The 21,657-nt window shown below is 42.7% G+C and overlaps 1 protein-coding gene across 4 annotated transcripts in view; it reads left to right on the forward strand.

Moving 5' to 3' along the window:
- Positions 1–1,064: 1,064 nt before the first annotated feature.
- The window catches only part of DCAF5 (DDB1 and CUL4 associated factor 5), a 98,052-nt gene continuing 77,459 nt past the window's right edge, over positions 1,065–21,657 (forward strand). For 3 of the 4 annotated variants that reach the window (XM_027570776.2, XM_027570777.2, XM_027570779.2), the window contains exon 1: positions 1,065–1,398. In XM_027570776.2, coding sequence (XP_027426577.1) covers positions 1,185–1,398 — 214 coding nt within the window. In that variant the 5' untranslated portion in view covers positions 1,065–1,184. The remainder of the gene's footprint in view (positions 1,399–21,657) is intronic. The other variant, XM_027570778.2, reaches the window with a different exon arrangement.

The following is a 21,657-nucleotide window of genomic DNA, read 5'->3' on the forward strand; positions in this document are numbered from 1 at the left end:
TGAAGTGCAGATGCTTCTGGCCTGGAACGCAGCTGCTGGTTAACAGCTGTACAGCCTCAGAGCTCCACACTCAAGACCTTGAAGAGGAGCTCACTGCACCCAATTAAATAACGTATATTGCTATTTTCGGATAAAGCTTCTTGCATCTTGCGCATGTACCTGGAAATAATGGACAGAAGTACTTTGTTTTCTCAGAGCTTTCTCAACTCAGTTTGGGTCATTTTCGTACTACTTATGAAGACCCCCCCCCCTCTTCCCATATACCACTCTTACTATCTACCAGACGGAACAGTTTAGCCTTTTTACTGAATGGCTGTAGGAAGGGAGAACTGAACTGGGGTGTGTGTGTGTGTGTGTGAGAGAGAGAGAGAGAGAGAGAACTGAACTGGGGTGTGTGTGTGTGTGTGTAGGAAGTAGTATTAAAAATTTACTTAGCGGGGGTAGGGACGGGTGCACTCATAAAACCCCCAAGCGGCCTTGCCCTATGTCCAGCCCTAACTGCTGGTTCCCTTCCCTTGGACAGGGCTCGGGCGGCCCCAGGATGAGACGAACCGGGATGAGGGAGGGCGACCACAGCGTGTCCTCCACCCCTCTGCCACCCCGGGGTTGCATTTTCCCCACCGGAAAAAAAAAAAAAAAAAAAAAAAGAGCGGGTAGTCGACCTAGAGCCGGCCGCCGGGGGAGGAAGGCGAGACCGCAGCCCCGCTACCGCTCCGATTGTTACGAGCCCTCAACTTCACAGAGTGCGGTGCTCCAGGGCCGCACCGCCGGGAGGAGCTGCGGCGGGAAAGGCGCGCCGCCGCCCGTGGTCTCCAGGCCAGCCGCCCGCGTTCTTCCGGCCAGCAGCCCGCGGCGGGGGAGGGGCAGCCGCCGCCCGCGTTCTCCCGGCACCGGCGGCCGGCGGAAGGGCCGCGCGTCGCGGAAGCGCGGCCGCAGCTGAGAATCAGCTGCTGGAGGAGGCGGAGAAGGAGAGGGAGGAGCCTAGGGGGGAAAGGGAGGGAGCGGACCCTCAGGAAGCCGCGAACGCCACCGAGTGTCTGCACACCTCGCTCCGTCTGCCATGGCTGGTTAAAGAACCATCCGGATCGCAGCGCGGGGGGAGGGCTGGGTGGGGGGAGAGCGGCGGCCGCGCGTGAGGCCGAGGGAGGGGCGGCGGCGCGAACGGCGGCGGCGGCGGTTCCAGCATGAAGAGGAGAGCTGGCCTGGGGGGCAGCATGAGGTCAGTGGTGGGCTTCTTGTCCCAGCGGGGCTTGCATGGGGACCCCCTGCTCACTCAGGACTTTCAGAGGAGACGCCTGCGGGGCTGCAGAAACCTCTACAAGAAGGACCTCCTCGGCCACTTCGGCTGTGTCAATGCCATTGAATTCTCCAACAATGGAGGCCAGTGGCTGGTCTCAGGTAAATCAACCCCCTTCCCCGCCCCGCGCCTCCCGGCCCCCTTCCAACCTCCCCCTTCGCTCTCCCTCGCCACCCTCCTTCTGCCCTCCGCCCCCCCCCTCAACCCCCCTTCTGCGGTGGGAAGGTTTGGTGTCAAATTCAAACCCTTGCAGGGGGAGGGAGGGGAAGGAGAGGATGTCTTCTGTAAAAAACGACCTAAAATGGTTGACAGGTCCTTAATTCGCTTTATCCCAAGTACAAAGTGATCTCTCCTGATGACTGCCCTGGAACTGTGGGTCGGGGGGGGGGGGGGCGAGATTACCGCCTGACAAAGTTTGATGGGAAACTCTTCCTCCATGTACTTTAAAAAGGTGCGGAGGGCATTTTGGGGATTCGGAGGGGGAGGAGGCCGAGGCGCGCTGGAGGCCAGGGGGAGCTCGAGTCCCTGGCGCCGGCGTCCGGGAGAAGGGGCCTTGGGGCTGGGGGCCGGGCGGTGACAGGGCGGGCCGCCGAGGGGTCGGGGCCCGCGACTCGGGGGGCTGGCTGGGTGAGCGAGGAGAGGAGCCGGGCGGGTGGCTGTTGGCCGCCCCCGTCGGCGCCCTGAGGGGCCCAGCTCCATCTCCCTTCTCTGTAGTGGCCTCTTCCGCGTCGTGTTTTTCTTACGGTGTGGGCAATGCCGGGGACTCTGGAGGCTAAGGGGCACCGGCCTGAACTTGAATGCGTAACTTGTGAGGCGGGGGGTGGTGGGTGGGCGACCCCCGGAGACTTGTCGGTTGCAGCCCCGCGGCCTTACCCCCTTTGCCGGCCGCTGCCGTTGCAGGTGGTCTCCCCTCCTCCTCCCTCCCGCCCAGCTGGGCTCGACTGCCCCCGGGCTCCCCCTCTGGTGTGGGGAAAGTGGCGAAATCGAGGCCGGGGCTCCGGCCGGGCGGTGTAGGCCTCGCTCTCCCGGGGCTCCTAGCGACAGGCAGCTGAATCGATAGCCTATTGCTCCCGGGGAGGCCCGGGCCGGGCGGGCCGCGGCGACAGCTGCCCCGGGGGAGGTGCGCCTGCTGCCCGTGGGGGTGCTCGCCGCCGCCGCCCTTCTCCCGGGGGTCTCGGGCCCCAGGCGGGCGAGTGGGGATGGGGTCCGCTGGGGGCGCCTCCCCGGAAGCGAGCTAAGGGGAGGAGGGCGAAGACGGCTGATCTGGCGTTACCGCTCGCCTTCTACCCCGCTCCGTCCCTTTTCCTGCATCGAGAGGGAGGAAGCGGGAGCCCAGCGCTGGACGTGGCGCTTCGCTTCACCCAGGCCGGTCCCCGAATGGTTTTCTAATTTACGTCAGTGGGCAGCTGGCCAGAAACTTCTGGGATCATGGCAAAGCATCCCTCTTCTTGGCGAGTAACAGTCGGAAGTGGCACGGGCGTACAGTCCAATTTAGGGGTAGCAGAGATAAGACTTGTGTGATCATTTCACGATAAACCTTCTGGGGTTTCTCCAGAACTGACTTGACTTTTCCACCCTAGATCGTTTTCTCTTTGACTAGGTAGATTTTGGCCCTAGATCATCCCCTGAAGAAATCTGATATTCTACTTCAAGGCATACCCCAAACAAAAGCTTCCTTCCCCAACACTGCCAAAAATTCCAAGGGCAAAAATGGGGAAGATCTCTTTAAAGAACTCACCGTTTTTTTTCTTCTGTATTCATTATACCCTAGTCTCCTTTCCAGACTGATGTTTTCCAACAGAGATGTCCCCAGGCACAAGGAAATTCTCCCTACTGGGTGAAGGAATTTAGGGGGTATTCCTGAACTAATCATGGTAATTAAATCATGAGTACAGTCATACATTGCCCAGCTTAACGCTTTTTAAAAATACCAGATTTATTAATATATAGTTCACATGCCATACAATTCACCCATTTTAAGTTAACACTTAAAAAAAAAAAACACTAAAATGTTGCCTCCATACTCAATAAGGTGTCCTTGTGCAGGACCTTCCCCTGTGTCTCAGATGAACCCCATTTTCTCTAGTCTTGGCCAGTTAATTTACTTAATTGTAGTCTGTAGAAGAGGAGAGTCCTTTCCACAGGGCAGGCTCTAGCAAACCTCCTGGTTTTAGGCATTTATTTCCTTATTTTTCTAGGCCTGAGTTGCCCATCTCCATCATTACTTTCTGGGTTTCAGTCTTCTTTGCTCCTTCCTCCTCCTTCCTCCCCTCACACTTCCTCTAGTTCAGTCCTTCCTGTTTCCTTTTTATCTACTCCTGTCCTTGTTCCTAGTCCGTGCAGCAGGACCCTACCCCCCCACCCCCAGTTTAGCTCAGATATACTTAGCTTTTCTTACTTATTTCCTGAACATAGAGACTTTTGGTTAAAAGCTTTTCTAGCTATTCACCTTCCATTATCAGTACAACTTATGCTAACAGAAAGTTCCTCCTGTTTGCTTCAGATAAGGAAGCCCCCTCTGGGAGTCATAAATACACCTTAACTTGTTAAAGCTGATTAAATACTGTTCTGGGAAGTCCTTCAATAATCTTCCCCAATTTAAAACTATTTAAAATGTCAGGTTTACATCTTATCTATCATTGTCCTTCTTTAGCAGTTAACACCTGAGGGGAGAGGCTCTTAGGGTTTTGAGGCTAATGCTGTCTATCCCTAATGTTTCACAAAAATGTGGTGGGAGGCCAGATTCTGGGATGGTACTGAGATTACCTTTATGCATTTTGCTGTTGTTCTTGTATCTTGTCTGGGTTGGTTAAAGACTTTAGAAAGCGGTGATTAAAATGATAGTGTATTCATAGTTTGTTCACTGTTTTCATTTCCTAAATGTTTGGGCAGGCTCACATTTCTTGTAACGGACACAAAGCTGTTTGGTAGAATTACCTTATACCTAGGGCAAAAATATTTGCATGATTCCTGTGGCCTTATAAAATGGGATTTGTTAAGAATACATCATTGCTGTTTCATTCTAACAGCTGGCCCCTTTTCCAGGGCACAATGAGGCCAGCAGATATTAAGAGTAAGCCAGAGAAAATAGGAAGGAGAAAGGTGTTCTGCTGGGCAGTAAGACTGTGACAGTAACAAGTGGGAGGATTTTTTTTTAAAACATTAAAATACTTTTAACTTAAAAAGTATTTTTCTTTATTGTTGATCGGAAAAGGGCATTACTGTGCTATTCTGTAAGGCAGTGTGGTACAGCATACACACATGGTCACTGCTGTGTCATTTAATGTGTGACCTTGTAGTCAGGTTACTCTCTGGGTCTGTTTCCTGATGTACCAGGACTTACCTGAAGGGCTCTTGTGAGAACTAAATTAAGGGGGCGCCTGGGTGGCTCAGTAAGTTAAGCGTCTGCCCCCGGCTCAGGTCATGATCCCAGGGTCCTGGGATCGGGTCCCACATCAGGCTCCTTGCTAAGTCGGGAGCCTGCTTCTCCCTCTGCCTGCCACTCCCCCTGCTTGTGTTCCCTCTCGCGTGTGTGCTCTCTTTCTCTGACAAATAAATAAAATCTTTTTTTTTTTTTTTTAAGAACTACATTAGGTAAAGTTTAGATTGTGTGCTGAACAGAATGCCAGGTCTCAGAGAAAAGCTGAGCTTGTTTTCCTTCCCTTTGGTACTTATAACTTGTGATATTATTAGCCGACACTTGTTCTTACAGTATTGGTAACAGACCTGTGCAAATGGGGCAGCCAGGATAGTTTTGTGACTTTTTGATGTGGAATGAGAAGGCACAATGTGTGTTGAAGTACTGCTCATAAGAGCTCTACCAACATCAAGGAACGTATGCTAGAACACATATTGGGGTATATCCTGGGTTTACCCTTTAAGTCTTTGGTTGCATCTAATAATATTTTCCCTGAATTGATATTTAAGACTAATTGATATTAGAACCTGTAGAGCTAGCAGATTAATAGCCCATTAGTACGAAGTTTTGAGTTTCACTGAGAGTTTATGATCTCTTTCTTGATGCTTATGACTAAATGTAGGAAAAGCACCTTCAGAAGCTTTTTTTTTTTTAAGGTTTTTTTTTTTTAAGACTTTATTTATTTGACAGAGAGAGACACCAGGCTTCCCGCTGAGCAGGAAGCCAGATGTGGGGGCTCAATGCAGGGGGCTCGATCCCAGGACCCTGGGAACATGACCTGAGCCGAAGGCAGACGCTTATCGACTGAGCCACCCAGGCGCCCCCAAAAGCTTTTCAAATAGTGTCGGTAACTGTACTGTTTCAAAGTGTTAGTTAATAGGAGTTGTGAATGGGGAGAAGCATTTAACTATATTTACTTGGTCATAATATTTATAAGTGAGATAGCTGTTTAGTTCTATTTCTATTTCATGTGAGTCTTTGACTTTATTGATTATCATAAGTTAGGTAGAGATTAATAGCATGAATTCTGGAGTCAGGCTGCCTGGGGGTGAATATCAACTACTTGATAACTGGGTTACCTTTGTTAAGTCACTCACTCTCCACTTCCTCAGCTATGTAATAAAAGCAGTAATACCCCATAGGGTTGTGGTGAGGACTGCATGAAATAACACTTGTCAAGTTCTTAGCACCAGGGCCTATCCCCTGCTTTTGCTCTGGTTGCCACTGCTGCAACTCTTTGTATTGTTATTTAGGTTGAACCTCACCAAAAGCTTTTAGGAGATTGACACTTTCGATATCTAACATTTATTTGCACATAGCACAGTACAATGTGAAAAATTGAGAAAGCTCTCAATTAGATGAACTGTTAAAAATGCTGTGTAAATAAGCTTAACCCCAGTATTGTCATCAAGATGTATTTTTAAGCATCAGATAATAGCTGTGATAATAACCATATTCTCAACTTGAACCTATTAATAATGATCATTTCCTGTTTCCCAGTCATTAGTTCTATCAATTTTATGGAATCAGTTTTTTTTTTTTAAGATTTTATTTATTTATTTGACGAAGAGACACAGAGAGAGAGGGAACACAAGCAGGGGGAGTGGGAGAGGGAGAAGCAGGCTTCCCGCTGAGCAGGGCGCCCGATGTGGGGCTCAATCCCAGGACCCGGGGACCATGACCCGAGCCGAAGGCAGACCCTTAACGACTAAGCCACCCAGGCGCCCTGGAATCAGTTTTTTTGTAAATAAATTCATCTAAGAGCATGTTATCTACAGGTAAAGTGTTTGGCTTTAGCCAGTGGAATAAAGTCTTAAACTCATTAGCACTTCTCAGGTGTTTAATTGGAATGAATTTGTTGGTCCAGTGGTTAGTTTATCAGGAAAAATATGGCTAGTGGTAGGGCAGTTTTGTGACTTGAAAAAGCTTTCATAGTACATACATTTCAATAAGGTGATTAGGGAATCAGTTATTGGATTTTCTTCTGGGCCTTTCTATTTACTGATAATCCATTGCTGTGAAGGTGTTAAATTTTATCCTTTGGTCTGTTAATTAGTTCAACAAATAGTTTTTGAGTGCATAGTTTATAAAGCAGAGGCAATTAGAAGAACAGAAATGATATTATCAGGTATAAACCACGCCCCCAAGCTTGCATTTTAGGAACATTTACTTATCGTCTGTAATAGTGCATATGACCCTTTAAAAAATGTTTCCCCTCTGCTTTATGATACTTTAATAGATACCTGATTTTTCTCGGGTTTGCAGTACTTATTATAGCAAATAATCCTCTTGCTTACGAGTTTTAGTGGGAAAGAAAGAAGGCTCATAGAGATGGCCTTGGAGGACATTGCTATGATAAATTATAGAGATCGTGTCATAAGGATAAGGTAACATGGATATTTATAGATGCACATTATTTTTCCCACTTGTTCTTCAGTCAGCTAATTGATACCTATCAAAGATTGGCAAATTTAGAATTATGCCCAGGTTTGTCACTTCTACTTTAGAATAAGCTTGTGAGGTAGAACTGATGACCGCCAGTCTTATTAGACATTATTAGCACAGCAAAAAGTTGTCCGTATTGTTCAAAGGATCATCACTGACTTAACTTATGCCAGTGTGTTTTTCATTACTAAGAGTTCCTAAGAGAAGCAGTGGCCCTCAGTTATGGATCCTGGTGACCAAAAGTGTGTACTCTTTCACTGATGATTGTTAGATTTGGTTGTAAAGTGCAGTTGGAATCATTTAGATCAGCGAAACTTTATTGACCAGTAAAACTTGAAACACAGATGGATGCTGTCTTCTGAATTGTGAGTTAAGAAGTAACTTAATAGAAGAAGTAGATGAGTTTATCTTATGCATTGAGCCAGGTGAAGAGCACTTCCATTTGTTAATAAACAGCACTTAATTTTAATTTTTTTAAAGATTTTATTTATTTATTTATATATATATTTTTAAGATTTTTATTTATTTATTCATGAGAGACAGAGGGAGAGAGAGAGAGAGAGAGAAGCAGAGGGAGAAGCAGGCTCCCAAGGAGCAGGGAGCCCGATGCGGGACTCAATCCCAGGACCCTGGGATCATGACCTGAGCCGAAGGCAGACGCTTAACCATCTGAGCCACCCAGGCGCCCTAATTTTAATTTTTTTTTATGGGTTCTAGAAAGAAGTAATTGTTTTTATTACTGTTTTAGTCTGAATTTAGATACTCAAGGGTAGAATTAAAGCCTTTTAAAATTAAAGGAACTAAAATCCTAATTCAAATGAAGATGACATAGGTTAAGAAGATTCGATTCTGTTTTCAATTTTTGGTGCCCCACACTTTAAGTATTGTCTCTTACAATTAAAGAACTGAATAGTAATCTGTAAGGATTAACCTCAGATTATTGTGAGAATGTGAAATTACATTTCTTTTTTACTTGATTCTCTGTTTAAAATTTTGATTTTAAGTTATAAGGGTGAGGTTACTATTTGTGGATATGTAAGCTGATTTTAGGTGATTTTTGAATAAATATTTAAATTTTAATAGTACACTTATTTTTATATATGGAAAAGTTAACCAGCATGTATAAAATATTTTTAATGAATTTATTGCTTAAGGTGAGGTTAAAATTTTTAAAAGTCAATTTAAAGAAAAATAATGGTAAATGTGTTTACATGGATATGGCAGAAATCTAAAGTTGATTGAGATTGACTGAGCTTGGGAAATACTTCCATTACGTAGTCTTTTTTGTATCTTCTTTCTTCCTCATTGAATCAGAGAGAAGGGAAGATCTTCATTTTATGGACGAGGGAGTGGAAAAGTAGAAAGATGACTTGCCCAGAGCTGCCTTGTTAGTCCTTGGCAGTCAGCAGGCCAAGTAGGGCCCATTGCTCCCAGGCATGTTCTGTTTCTAAGTTGCCTTTTTATATTTTTCTTTCCCTTTTCTTATAGGGTAATTCACCTTTTCTGGATCTCCTTTTTTAAAAATTGAAAGCTGGAAAAATTAGCAATTTCTGAGCACATGTGCAACTCTAGTTGCTCCTCTTAGATGATAAATTATATTTGTGTTTTGCTGTAAATAAAGTTAAGTTGTTCCACAAAAGTATCTTATGTTTATTTATTGATTAAAAATATTTAATAGGAACATACTATGTGTGCCTCTTTAATCTTAATAACTGCAAGAATTTTGTTTAATCATTTATTTAGCTTATAATGTGTGCCAGGCTCTCTGCTAAGCACTTTACATATGTCTTATTTGCCACTTGGAAAATAGCCAGTGTTACCGATAGTTGGGAAAGACACAGGCATTTGAAGGTTTTGTATTAATTGTCATAACTAAGTGCTAAAAAAATCAAGAAAGGACATTGATCAGTGACTGCTGAGGGTTCTGAAATGCAGAGAACAGGTAGGGCATTGGTGGAAGAATAGATATTGGAATTCACTGTTTCTGGTTCAGATGAAGTGAAATATAATTCTAGGGATGAAAAAAGATTATTACCTTGGCCGTTGTAGAAAATTTGGTTCCAGTAGCTGCTTCCCAGATTTTTGTTCTTTTCAGCTTTAATACTTATTAGTCATTACTGCCAACATAAGTTTCCTAAACTTAACTCTCATGATCACACATTTGCAGCTGATCCCTCAAAAAATCTACAGTGCTCCCCAGGGTCACCAAATTAAATAGGAATGCCTCACCTGACGTTCAACTGAGACATTGCTGTTCACAAAGATAAATGTTAAACAATAAAAATAGCTAATTTTTGAGCATGTCATTCATTTATCACATATTATTTGGGGGTGTTTAATATGTCAGGCACATTTATATATGTGACCACTTTTAATACTTACAAGAAACTTTCCTAAGGTAGGGTTAGTGCTGTTATCCTTATTTTATATATGAAGAAACTGAGGCTTAGAGAAGTTAAATGACCTCCAAGGCTCCTGTAGTTTGCGATGGAGCTGGATTTGCAGCCTGGGTCTGCTGGAGCAGCTGAGACATGCTGCTGACTGCTCTGAAATTTTTAGACTATTTTGTAGGACCTGACTTTCCCCTACATTCTCTTCTCTTGCTGGTATCACTCTGATACTTTGCTGCCTGCTTCCCCCACCCGCTTTGTGTAAATGAAGGGAGGGGGTATAGCTGTGGGGATGGATCAGTGGGTTTTGAGCCAATAAGCATAGTTCTGGTCATAGCTACCATACTCACCCCTCCAGCAGATCTCTCTTGGTGCTAGAAATCACCTGGATGTTGGTCTTGGGAGTCATCTGAAGTCTCCTTCTTCCTTACACTTTGCGTGTTCCACACTTGCTTATATAAACCATGTAACTTCACACTGGGTTGAACTCACCTGCTTTAGTGAGGTATAATTAGGAGTGGGTATATTCTGGTTACCAGTTTGGTTCCTTTTCTCCATTAGCCCAACCAAAAGTACAAACAACATACATGACTCGTACTATTTACTGAGCCTATAATTTGAGTTTGATATCTGCTAAAAGCATGCTGGTTGAGTACATTTGCCTGATTTCAGCCAAAAGAAGTAGGTGTCTCCTCGTAAGGACATAGATGAATAATGATAAAGTGTTTTTTGGAAGGTTTAAACAATGTAACACGGGATAATTCGCCCAGAAAGCACTGATAAGTCATTTGGAAGTACTTCGCCACAGACACAATATCATAAAGGCAGGTATGACTCCTAGACCAGATGATAAGCCTGTTTAATCCTTAATGAGCTTGAATTATAGTGTTCTTACAAATAAAATTTACTTCTGTCACCAGCAACTTCACTCTGTTTCTGTAAAAAAGAAGTCATTCCCTTTCCAAGGTTATTCACAGATTAGGTTAACAAGGAGGGTTAGATTCCACTTGCTCTTCACGTCAGTTATCCTAAGTCAGGAATTCAGGGAAAGACTTGACAACAGCAGTTTGTCACTTTTGTTATCTGCTCTTCCCATACCTTGACGGGTCACACTTTCCTTGCTACCTTACTCACTCATTGCACTTTAGCAGTGTTGATACCCAAGATTCTATCATGTACCTCTCAGGATGCAGAGTTGATATACACTGGAGGTCAAGTCCATGTGCTCTGAGTATTATTGTCTTATTAGGACCAATTTTAAAATGGAAGTTATACTCTGGAGGGCTGGGGATATAGGAATCGATGAGAAAATGGCATCTGAGGAAATTGATAGGTTTATAACAGATCCTAGTAGGAGAGATGTTGGTGGAAAGACTGATTCCCATCTTCTGTTTTGCCTCTGCTGGGCTCCTACCCCTTGATACATCGAGGTAAGATTACCTTACGTGGTTGAAAAGGTCACTCTGTAGGTCCCCTGCCTACCTTGCTGCTGGCTGGGGTTCTTTATAACAAGGCCACCGTATATCCTGGTTTGCTTGGGACTATCCTAATTTCCCCATTGTCCCAGTACAATTATTAACACTCCTTTCATTCTTAAAAAGAAGTCCTAGTCTGAATGATAAGTTATATGGCCACCTACTCATAATCACCTGAGCTGGCCAGTACTCAACTAAAACCAAAGCCCTACTCTCTTAGCTCGCCTATTCACCATTGAATGCCTCTGGTGAGAAACGCTCCAAGTCTCCATTCTGCTGTCAGGTCTTTCAGCTGCCACTTTTAAGGTACTGGATTGAGTCTGAGAGGCAGAATGGCTAGTCATTTGTCCCTTTGTTTCTTATTAGAAAGGAGGAGAGGCAGCCAAAACCATTAAGAAAATGCTACATCCAGAGCCTAGTAAGTTACCCCTTCCTTTGTATATACTTCATCTTATAGTTATTCTACTGTTCACTTGTACATTCTTCCCCCTTTTTAAAAAGTCTTCCTGTGGGTTGTTTTTTTGCAGGTGATTTTGAGGAAAGGTGTTTTGGGGAATGATTCCCCACTGAGTTGGGATTTTTTTTTCCTGAGGTGTTTTTATCCAAAATGTGGGTGTGATACTGATACTAAAACCATGTTATTAAAACTCCATGTTATGGAGTATCTGTCCAGTACCAGAATACATTTGGAGTAAAAGTTAGCCCCTCGAATGTATAGATTGGCCCTGGGAAGGATTTTCAGGAATTGTAGTTTTTCAGGTATATGAGCCTCTAGAATGTCTTTCATGTTGTGAAATGACATCAATAAGGAAGTTTAAGAGATCTGGGTTAGAGTCCTGATTTCACCATTGTCACTATGATCTGTTCACTATTAACGTTCTGTCTCTGTAGAATCAGAATTTTATTGCTGGAAAAGACTAATGGTCATCTAATTGAAGCTTTTAATTTTACATATAGGGACGCAGAGGAACAAAGAAGTAAAGTGATTTGCTCAGTAGTTTACAACTAGTAAGTAGTACAGTCAGGATTAAAATCTGAATCTCAGGGGTCTTCTGATCTGGTCTCTCAATAGGGAAAGTCATGAGATTCTGTGTTTCTAAAGGACTTTACTCTCAAGTAAAGTGTTAAAGTTTCATTGGCTTCCTCTGCCCTACATTCTTTCCTTATTTATTTTTTTAGATTTATTTTAGAGTTTGTATGCATGAGCAGGCAGAGAGAGAGGGAGAGAGAGAATCCTCAAGCTGACTCCCTCCTGAGTGCAGAGCCCACCCAACGCAGGGCTTAATCCCAAGACCCTGAGATCATGACCTGAGCTGAAATCAAGAGTCAGACACTTAACTGACTGAGCCACTCAGGCACCCCTCTGCTACTACATTCTATCTGCAGTTTCATTGTCCCTGAACATGGTGGTTTTGATTAAGTTGGCAGTGCCCATTATTTTAGAGATGAGTCAGTAGCGATTTTCCAGGTTGGAGGCAGACTGTCACTCTGGCTGTCTCCAGTTTTAATTCTTAGTCTGACTATACTTCCCTTACTTTGGAAAGTCTGTTTCCTTCCAAGAACATTACTCAGGAGGAGGAATTTTCTGCAAACCTAGATGCCTGTCAAAATCTTGTTACACAACTTCGCTCATTCTGAATTTCCATTCAAGTCTTGTATCTAAATTTCAATTGTATCTTTTGTGTTACTACTTAAGGCCAAATGAATAATTGGAACCTCTGAGGATTGTTGTGTGTATTTTTTTAATAGGTATTTTTTTTTTTAAAGATTTTATTCATTTGTCAGAGAGAGAGAGAGAGAGCACAAGCAGGGGGAGCGGCAGGGCAGAGGGAGAAGCAGGCTCCCCGTTGAGCAAGGAGCCTGATGTAGGACGCAATTCCAGGACCCTGGGATCAGGACCTGAGCTGAAGGTGACAGAGCCACCCAGGCATCCCTTTTTATCGGTGTCTTAACCAAGTTTGATGGTTTATACAGATATCACTAGCTGCCATAGATGACTGAAGCATGTGTTTTTGCCTTCCACATACTGGCAAGAAACAACTGAAATTTACATGTTTGGCAACCAGCTTCAAGCAGCCCTTGAGTCTCAGGGTTGACATCTCTGTTTATATCTGCTTGTGGGTGGGTATTGTGTGCCTTCCTAAAAGAACTAAAGCATTGGGCCTGCATTGGTTCAACCTTCTTAGAATTTCTCAAGAAGAGAAAAGAAAGCTTTGTTATGTTGTTAATGTTGCTTATGCAAGGAATTTACAAAAGTCAGGCAGGCAGTGTTCTTATTTAAAAAACAAAAAAATCAGAAACTACTCAATAAATGAAGAGAGTGCCTGTGATATAATCACGAGAGCATATTGTCCAGGTTCGTTCTGTATGGCAGAGGTGAGACTGGACATGATCTGTGGTCTGGGAGTATCTTACAGTGCATCATACTATCTTAATAATTTCCTTGTAAATCCTTACTGTTGTTGAGAACCAAGAATCTGTTTTTAGTGTTCCCTTAGCTCTATTTGAAGAGCTTTTGTTCTTTGACATTTCACTAATTCCATACTTTACTATTGAGAATTTCCTGTTGAATCATGCAAGTCAATAGAATAGGACACTTAGCAGACAGGCTTCCTACTTATTCATAAGTTTTTAAAAAGATCATGTATTAATTATAGGAAATTCAGAAAATAGATATTTAAAGAAAGGAAGTATACCACGTACTCAGGATGACCATTTTTGACACGTGGGACATATTTTAGCCTTTTTTTGTATGCATGTGTACATAGTTTAAAAATAAAATTGGGGGGTGCCTGGGTGGCTCCATCAGTTAAGTGTCTGCCTCTTGATTTCAGCTCAGATCATGATCTCAGGGTCTGGGATGGAGCCCCAGGTCAGGCTTCTTGCTCATTGGGGAGTCTGCTTGAGATTCTCTCCCTCGGCCCCTCCTCCTGCTGTGTTCTCTCGCTCTCTCCCTCTCTCTCTCTCAAATAAATCTTTTTTAAAAAATTTAAGAAATTGGAATTAGGTCATCTCTGCTGTTTTGTAGCTGTTTTCTTATTTTTTTTAAAAGATTTTATTTATTTATTTGTGAGAGAGAGAATGAGAGACAGAGAGCCTGAGAGGGAAGAGGGTCAGAGGGAGAAGCAGACCCCCCGCTGAGCAGGGAGCCCGATGTGGGACTTGATCCCGGGACTCCAGGATCATGACCTGAGCCGAAGGCAGTCGCTTAACCAACTGAGCCACCCAGGCGTCCGTAGCTGTTTTCTTAATATTAACATTTTTTTGGTATGCCATTGACTATTTCTCAAAAGCAGGGTTTCTCAACCTCAACAGTATTGACATTTGGGGCTGGGTAATTCTTTGTTATGAGGAGCTCTCCTGTGCATTGTAGCATGTTTAGCAGCATCCATGGCCTCTAACCAGTATATGCCAGTAGCACCTTCCCTGTTGTGATGACCAAAAATGTCTCTAGATACTGCCAAATGGTCCAGGCAGGAGATCACTCTGGGTGAGAACCACTGTCTTTTTTTTTTTTTTTTTTAAGATTTTATTAAGATTTTATTTATTTATTTGACAGAGACACAGCGAGAGAGGGAACACAGGCAGGGGGAGTGGGAGAGGGAGAAGCAGGCTTCCCGCTGAGCAGGGAGCCCAATGCGGGGCTAGATCCCAGAACCCTGGGATCATGACCTGAGCTGAAGGCAGACGCTTAACGACTGAACCACCCAGGAGCCCTGAGAACCACTGTCTTAAATAAAAAATTCTTAGACTCTTTGGTCTCAGGACCTCTTAAAAGTCATTGAAGACCTCAAAGAACTTCAGTTTATGTAGGTCATTTTTATCGGTTTTTATTGTATTAGAATTTAAAACTGATAAAGCTTAAAAAATTCATTTAAGAATAGAAATAATAAACCTTATATTAACATAATGTCTTAACAAAAAGTAACTATTTTCCAAAATAAAAAATAGAGAAGTAACATTACCTCTTCCAACTCTTCAGTGTCGTAATAGACATTACGAAGGCATTTGCATTTAATCTGTTGTGAAATAATTGGTTTAGCTGACAAAGATGAAGAAAATTCAGCCTTACACAGGTATATAATTAGAAAAGGGAAGAGTATTTTAATGCCTTATCAGATAACCGTGCATATTCTTTGAGATTATATCAAAACTCGACAAGTGGAAGTTTCTTAAAGATTAGTTGCAATGTAGAATCTGAAACCATTATCAGAGAAGTTTTCAGTATGTTACATTAAAATCCTTTCGTCTGTAGGAGCTCCTGGGTGGTGCAGTCAGTTAAACAACCGGCTCTTGGTTTAGGCTCAGGTCATGATCTCAGGGTCATGAGTAGGGGAGTCACGCTTGAGATTTTCTCTCCCTCTCACCCTCTGCCCCTCCTCACCCCTGTACGCACACATGTGCACACACTCTCTCTCTTGCTCTAAATAAATAAAAACTTTAAGAAAAAAGCCTTCCGCTTAGGTTGCTGGCTTTTCTTGAAAAATTCAAAGATCAGGCAACCTTGAGGCTGCGTTTCTCTGTGGCAGTAACTGGCTGGAGCTGAGTAGCGGCTTGTTCTTTTAAAAGGGTTGTCTCTTCTCCAGTCGGCCTTTTGCTTTGACAGGTTTCACTCATTTGCTTTGTGGCCTGGCCCCTGTTGTATTCGAGAGGCTGAACTGTATCATGGTAAGGAGCTGGGATTCAGGTCCCAACTCCTACTCTTGATTGCCGTGTACCTTGAGGATATTTAGCTTTTCTGTAGTTTTATCTGGATAATAAGGATAGCAACAATACCTACTTCATAAGATTGTTAAAAGGATTAGAAGAGCCACTAAATGTAAAACCCTTAGGATAGCCCCTGGCCCAGAGTAAATTTAGCTAAGTTAGCTGTTTTTGGAGTTCAAACAGCATATAATTGGCTAACATTTCTGTAGCTCATACTATGTATCAGGCAATAGGCCAAGCCCTCCACACAGATCTATCTCATTAATCCTAACATAATACTATAAAACAGAGTTATTTTCTCAATTTTGCAGATGAGAGGATACAATTGAGAGAGGTTAAGTAACCTGCCTGAAGGCACTCAGCTAGTAAGTGGTATCAACATTGAGAGTTGAACCGATGCACTTGAATTCTAAACCTGTGGTTTTTGAATGCTGTGCTGCCTCACGCTACATCTACCTCTAAAATAGGTCTGATTACAGAAGTGGCAGGCTTGGGTAAATGGAGATTAGTGCTCTTAATGTTTTGTAAGCGATTTGAGGAGAGTATGCATATAAATATCTCAAATTTATATATGACATCATTTCATTCAGGTGGTGAAACACCAAACCAGTAAGGATAAACTGTAGGCAGCTCATTGGGTGGAGTGAGTGAGCTGAAGAGTGACTACTGACTTTTTTTTTTGAGAGTGAGCGCATGGGAGGGGAGGGGCAGAGGGAGAGGAAGAGAGAGAATCTCAAGCAGGCTCCACACCCAGCAGAGCCTAACCAAGGCTCAGTCTTATGACCCCCGAGATAATGACCTGAGCCGAAACCGAGAGTCCGACACTTAACCGACTGAGCCGCCCAGGTGCCCCTGATAAGTACTGACTTTCAGAGTAGGTAAATGTAAAATAAAATAAGAAAAATAATAGATTGCATGATGTGCTTCAAGATAATCAGTAAGGACTTGAGAGTCATTTTGGTCTATTATTTGAAGGTCAAAAAGGCCAGCAAACATTTCAAGCCCAGGGACGCCTGGGTGGCTCAGTCATTAAGTGTCTGCCTTCGGTTCAGGTCATGATCCTGGGGTCCTGGGATCGAGTCCCAGATCGGGCTCCTTGCTCGGCAGGAAGCCCGCTTCTCCCTCTTCCACTCCCCTGCTTGTGTTCCTGCTCTCGCTCTCGCTCTCTCTCTGTCAAATAAATAAAAGCTTAAAAAAAAAACCCACAAACATTTCAAGCCCATTAGGATAGCTGTTACTTAAAAACAAGACAAAACAAACAAAATAACAGGTGTTGGTGAGGATGTGGAGAAATTGCAAGTCTCAAGTGCACTGTTGGTGGGAATGTAAGATGGCACAGCCACTGTGGAAGACAGTATGGCAGTTCCTCAGAAAAGTAAACAGAATTACCATATAATCCAGGAATTTCATTTCTGGGTATAAACCCCAAAGAATTGAAGACAGGGAATTGAGCAGATAATTTGTACACTCATGTTCATAATAGCATTACTCACTATAGCCAAAGGGTGGGAGCATGAATGGACAAACAAAATGTGGCATATACATAAAGTAGAATATTATTCAGCCTTGGGGCGCCTGGGTGGCTCGGTTGTTAAGCAGCTGCTTTTGACCTCGTGCCCCGCATCGGGCTCCCTGCTCCACGGTAAGCCTGCTTCTCCCTCTCCCACTCTGCCTGCTTGTGTTCCCTCTCTCGCTGTGTCTCTGTCAAATAAATAAAATCTTTGGGGGAAGAAAAAATATTATTCAGCCTTAAAAAGGATATTCTGTCACATGCCACAATATGGATGAACCTTGAAGACATTGTGATGAAATAAGCTAATCATAGACAAATTTTGTATGAGTCCCTTTATATGAAGTACTTAGAGTAGTTGAACTCATAGAGACAGAAATAGGGTCTCTAGAGTTAGAATCATGCTTGCCAAGGACAGGGGGAGGCAGGAATGGAGATTTATTATTTAGTGGGTGCAGAATTTCATTTTGTGAAGATGAAAAATTTTGGAGATGGGTTGTGGTGATAGTTGCATAACAATGTGAAAATGTGAATGTATTTAATGCCACAAAGCTCTACACTTGAAAATGACTTAAGAAAAAACCCCAGCAAAATGTTAGGCATGTCTAGGAAAAATAAATTGGAGACAAAATGGAAAATGCTTTTCTTTCCTGTGTAATGCGGTAGGGCAGAGTCACTTAAAATTCTAAGGAGTGTTTTGGCCTCCCCACTTTGGTAAGAGGGATACAACTTGGTTTTAGGCCCCAGGCCTAGCTCCTTGGGTTATTAGCAAGTCATTATGTCTCTCTGATCCTCATCTGGAAAAAGGGTTTATATAATCCTTACCTCACAAGCAAAGATGTATGTGAATGAATTTCTGTACTAATAATAATGCTAGTTATTTTCATCTTTGGGAAAATAGCAAAATAGACTTTATTTCCTATTCACTGAAGTGGCTGGCTGTGTGGCCCACAGGCTCTGCCTCTATATCTTCATGCTGCCTCTTAGAACTCAGGAGAGGTATGGGCCACACAAAAAGTTTGGCTTCACAAAGTGGTGATTATATACACTGCAAAGAAGAAGTAAATAGGCTAAAAAGATTTAAGCCAGGCTGAATAATTTTCCTTTAGTCTTTGTAAGTTAAAAAAAAAAAAAAAAAAACCAAACAACTGCAGCAATATGAAAGGGTATTTTTTAAAAAAAGATTTTATATATTCATTTGAGAGAGAGAGCATGAGCAGGGGGTGTGGCAGAGGGAGAGGGAGAAGCAGACTCCCTGCTGAGCAAGGAGCCCGATGCAGGACTCCATCCCAGGACCCTGAGATCATGACCTGAGCCCAAGGCAGACATTTAACGACTGAGCCACCCAGGAGTCCGTCCCTAAAATATAAAAGGGTATTAACTAAAATTGCTATTCCCAAGAGGTAACCTCTGTTAGACATTTTGATTGTACCCTTCCATGTACGAATTTGTGTATTTTTTTATTAAAATGTATCAGAGTGCTGACTGACTCAGTAGAGCATGTGACTCTTGATCTCGGGGTTGTGAGTTCAAGCCCCATATTGGGTGTAGAGATTACTTAAAAATAAAATCTTAAAAAAATGTATCATGCTATTTATACTCTTATGCTACCTAAAACGAGTTGGAAACATTAGGACAAATTCCTGAATGATATGTACAAGAAACTAGAACATTTTGAGGGGTATGTATACCTAATATATGATGCACTGGGTAAGTGTTTTTACATGTAGTATCTCAATACACGCAACAACCCTGCAAGATAGTTGGTATTTTCTTCATCTTAGAATCATAAAACTGAGGTTCGAGAAGTAGAATAACTCACCCCAAGGATATCTAGGCACTTTTCTTCAAAAGCTTGTACTTCATGTAGCCTTCTATAGTACCACCTTTGGTAGGACCCAAAATCCTGGATCTAATCCCATTCTGCCATTTTTAAAAAGAAAGTAGAAAAAAAGAAGAAAACTTTTTTTAATGCTTTTTTGTTTTTGTGATTATTCCATGTCAGTACAGACAGAAGTGCCTCATGCTTTTTTTTTCCTGGTATCATAATACATGGTACATACATGAACAATAAGCTTTTTTGCATTTTTATTGTGGTAAAATATACATAACATATATATACAATATACATAACATAAATATAAAATTTACCATTTTTACTATTTTTAACTATACAGTTCAGTTGCATAAAGTACATTCACATTGTTATGCAACCATCATCACCATTCATTTCCAGGACTTTTTCATCTTGCAAAACTGAAACTCTTTTCCCATTAAACAACAACTCTCCATTGCCCCTCCTCGCAGTCACCATCTACTTTATGTCACTATGAATTTGACTACTTCTAGATGCCTCATATAAGTGGAATCATACAGTATTTGTCCTTTTGTGTTTGGCTTATTTCACTGAACAGTAATTTTAACCCGACTTCTACCGATGGACTTTTAAATGGTTTTGTCTCTTGCTCTTCAAACAATGTGCTGAAGGTGTATTTGGTCCTGAGTTTCGGAATGCTCTCTCAGTCCCGTCCTCTTGTTTGGCTGAATTTCTGAGGAAGCCCAAAACAAATTCTTTTCCTTCTGGGCCTCAGCTTTTCTGGGCTATAAAATAAGAAGAATTTTAAATAATTACTTTTGTTACAGTATGCTATGAGGGCTTGTATAGTTTTTGCTTATATTATAGCTCAGGAGTCTTTGAAAAGAGTATTCTTTTTTATTTATTTTTTTTAAAGTAGGCTCCATGCCAGTGTAGAACTCAACACAGGGCTCGAACTCATGACCCTGAGATCAAGATCTGAGCTGAGATAGAGTCAGATGCTTAAACTGACTGAGCCACCCAGGCACCCTGAAAGAGTACTTATTTATTTATTTAAAAGATTTTATTTATTTATTTGACAGGGAGATAGCACAAGTAGGCAGAGAGGCAGGCAGAGGGTGAGGGAGAAGCAGGCTCTCCACTGAGCAGGGAGCCCAACACGGGGCTTGATCTCAGGACCCTGGGATCATGACCTGAGCTGAAGGGTGACATTTAACAGACTGAGCCACCCAGGTGCCCTAAGAGTACTCTTTTAAATATAAAGTTTTTTTTGTAACTACAATACTGCTGCCACAGTGTGATTATAGTACATTTTGGGATGAGTTGGTGAGTTTAGTGCAGAATTAAATCAACCCAAAATGACCAGCATCAGAGTAACTATGTTCCTTTGGAGGTCTCAGATGAATTAAAGCTTGAGCAATCAATCGTTCATGAGGAAACCAGGCTTACAAGCCTTGTCCTCTGCTTGTTCCTTGTATGGTCCTGGTGCCAAGCAGAAAGGCCTTCTTTCCTATGAGGTCCCTGTGCTGCCCCAGAGGAGCCCTAGAGAGACTGGGGCCAACCCCATGGACGCATCCAACTGACAGGCCTGCAGAGCCGGCTTAAAGGATCAAACTCTTCACTTGGACTAGTTGTAGGTCCGACAATCTCGCTGCATGGAGACATACAATACATCTCTGCTCTTTTGAATTTGACTAGATGATTCACAGAGAGAGAGAACTATCCAGTTTTTTTGAGGTTCTGAATTGATTTATCCTTGTTTCACCAGCCCTTCTTTGCTTTGTGGGGTCAGATTTGGCCACAGCTGTTATGCTCCCTCTACTGGCTTAAAAGCAGCTCAGCAATTTCAGGTGATGACCTAGTTTGCACCCACTGTGGTTTTTGCCAACACATGGTTGAAAAGTGTTGTCTTTGCACAGAACTCTTAATACCTTGCCTAAGGAAATGTGTGTGTGAGTGTGTGTGTGTATGGGGGGGTGCACCTTACATCTTCTGACACTAACCTCGAGGGCAAAGTAGAAGAAGCAGGCCCTGCCATTGCCTAATTTCTGCCTCAGTGATTCCAGTCTCCTATGGGCTTGGGCTGTCATCATCATGTTAGATACTAAGGACACATCATTTTAAATGATCCCGAGGCATTCTACAAATAACCATGTATTTTAAATTACTAAGCATTATTTGGCAAAATTAAATCATCCTATGAATGTCTACAGTGAACACTAAAGATAATGCTGTCTGGATGATGGGGGAAGACCCTTAGCTGAGAATGGTTATGTCTTTAAGTGCATACGTGTAGATAATATTTTCTTTTTTATTAAACTTTTTTTTTTTTAAGCTGCTTCAATTCAGGAGAGGTTGTGCTACCTGGCATAGGTCTGAGTGAATAAATAGAAGTGCCATCAGTTCTATATTTCTTGCCATGAGTATCCCAGCCCATCCTGGGGAGCCTTGTTTTCATTTTTCTTTTTCTGTCAAGAACATTTTTTAAAGAGTTTTATTTAAGTAATCTCTACATCCAATGTGGGGCTCAAACTCACAACCCCGATCAAGAGTCACATGCTCTTCTGACTGAGCCAGCCAGGCACCCCTCTATCATGAA

Source organism: Zalophus californianus, chromosome 6 (genome assembly GCF_009762305.2).
Source record: "Zalophus californianus isolate mZalCal1 chromosome 6, mZalCal1.pri.v2, whole genome shotgun sequence".
NCBI classification, from domain to species: Eukaryota; Metazoa; Chordata; class Mammalia; order Carnivora; family Otariidae; genus Zalophus; species Zalophus californianus.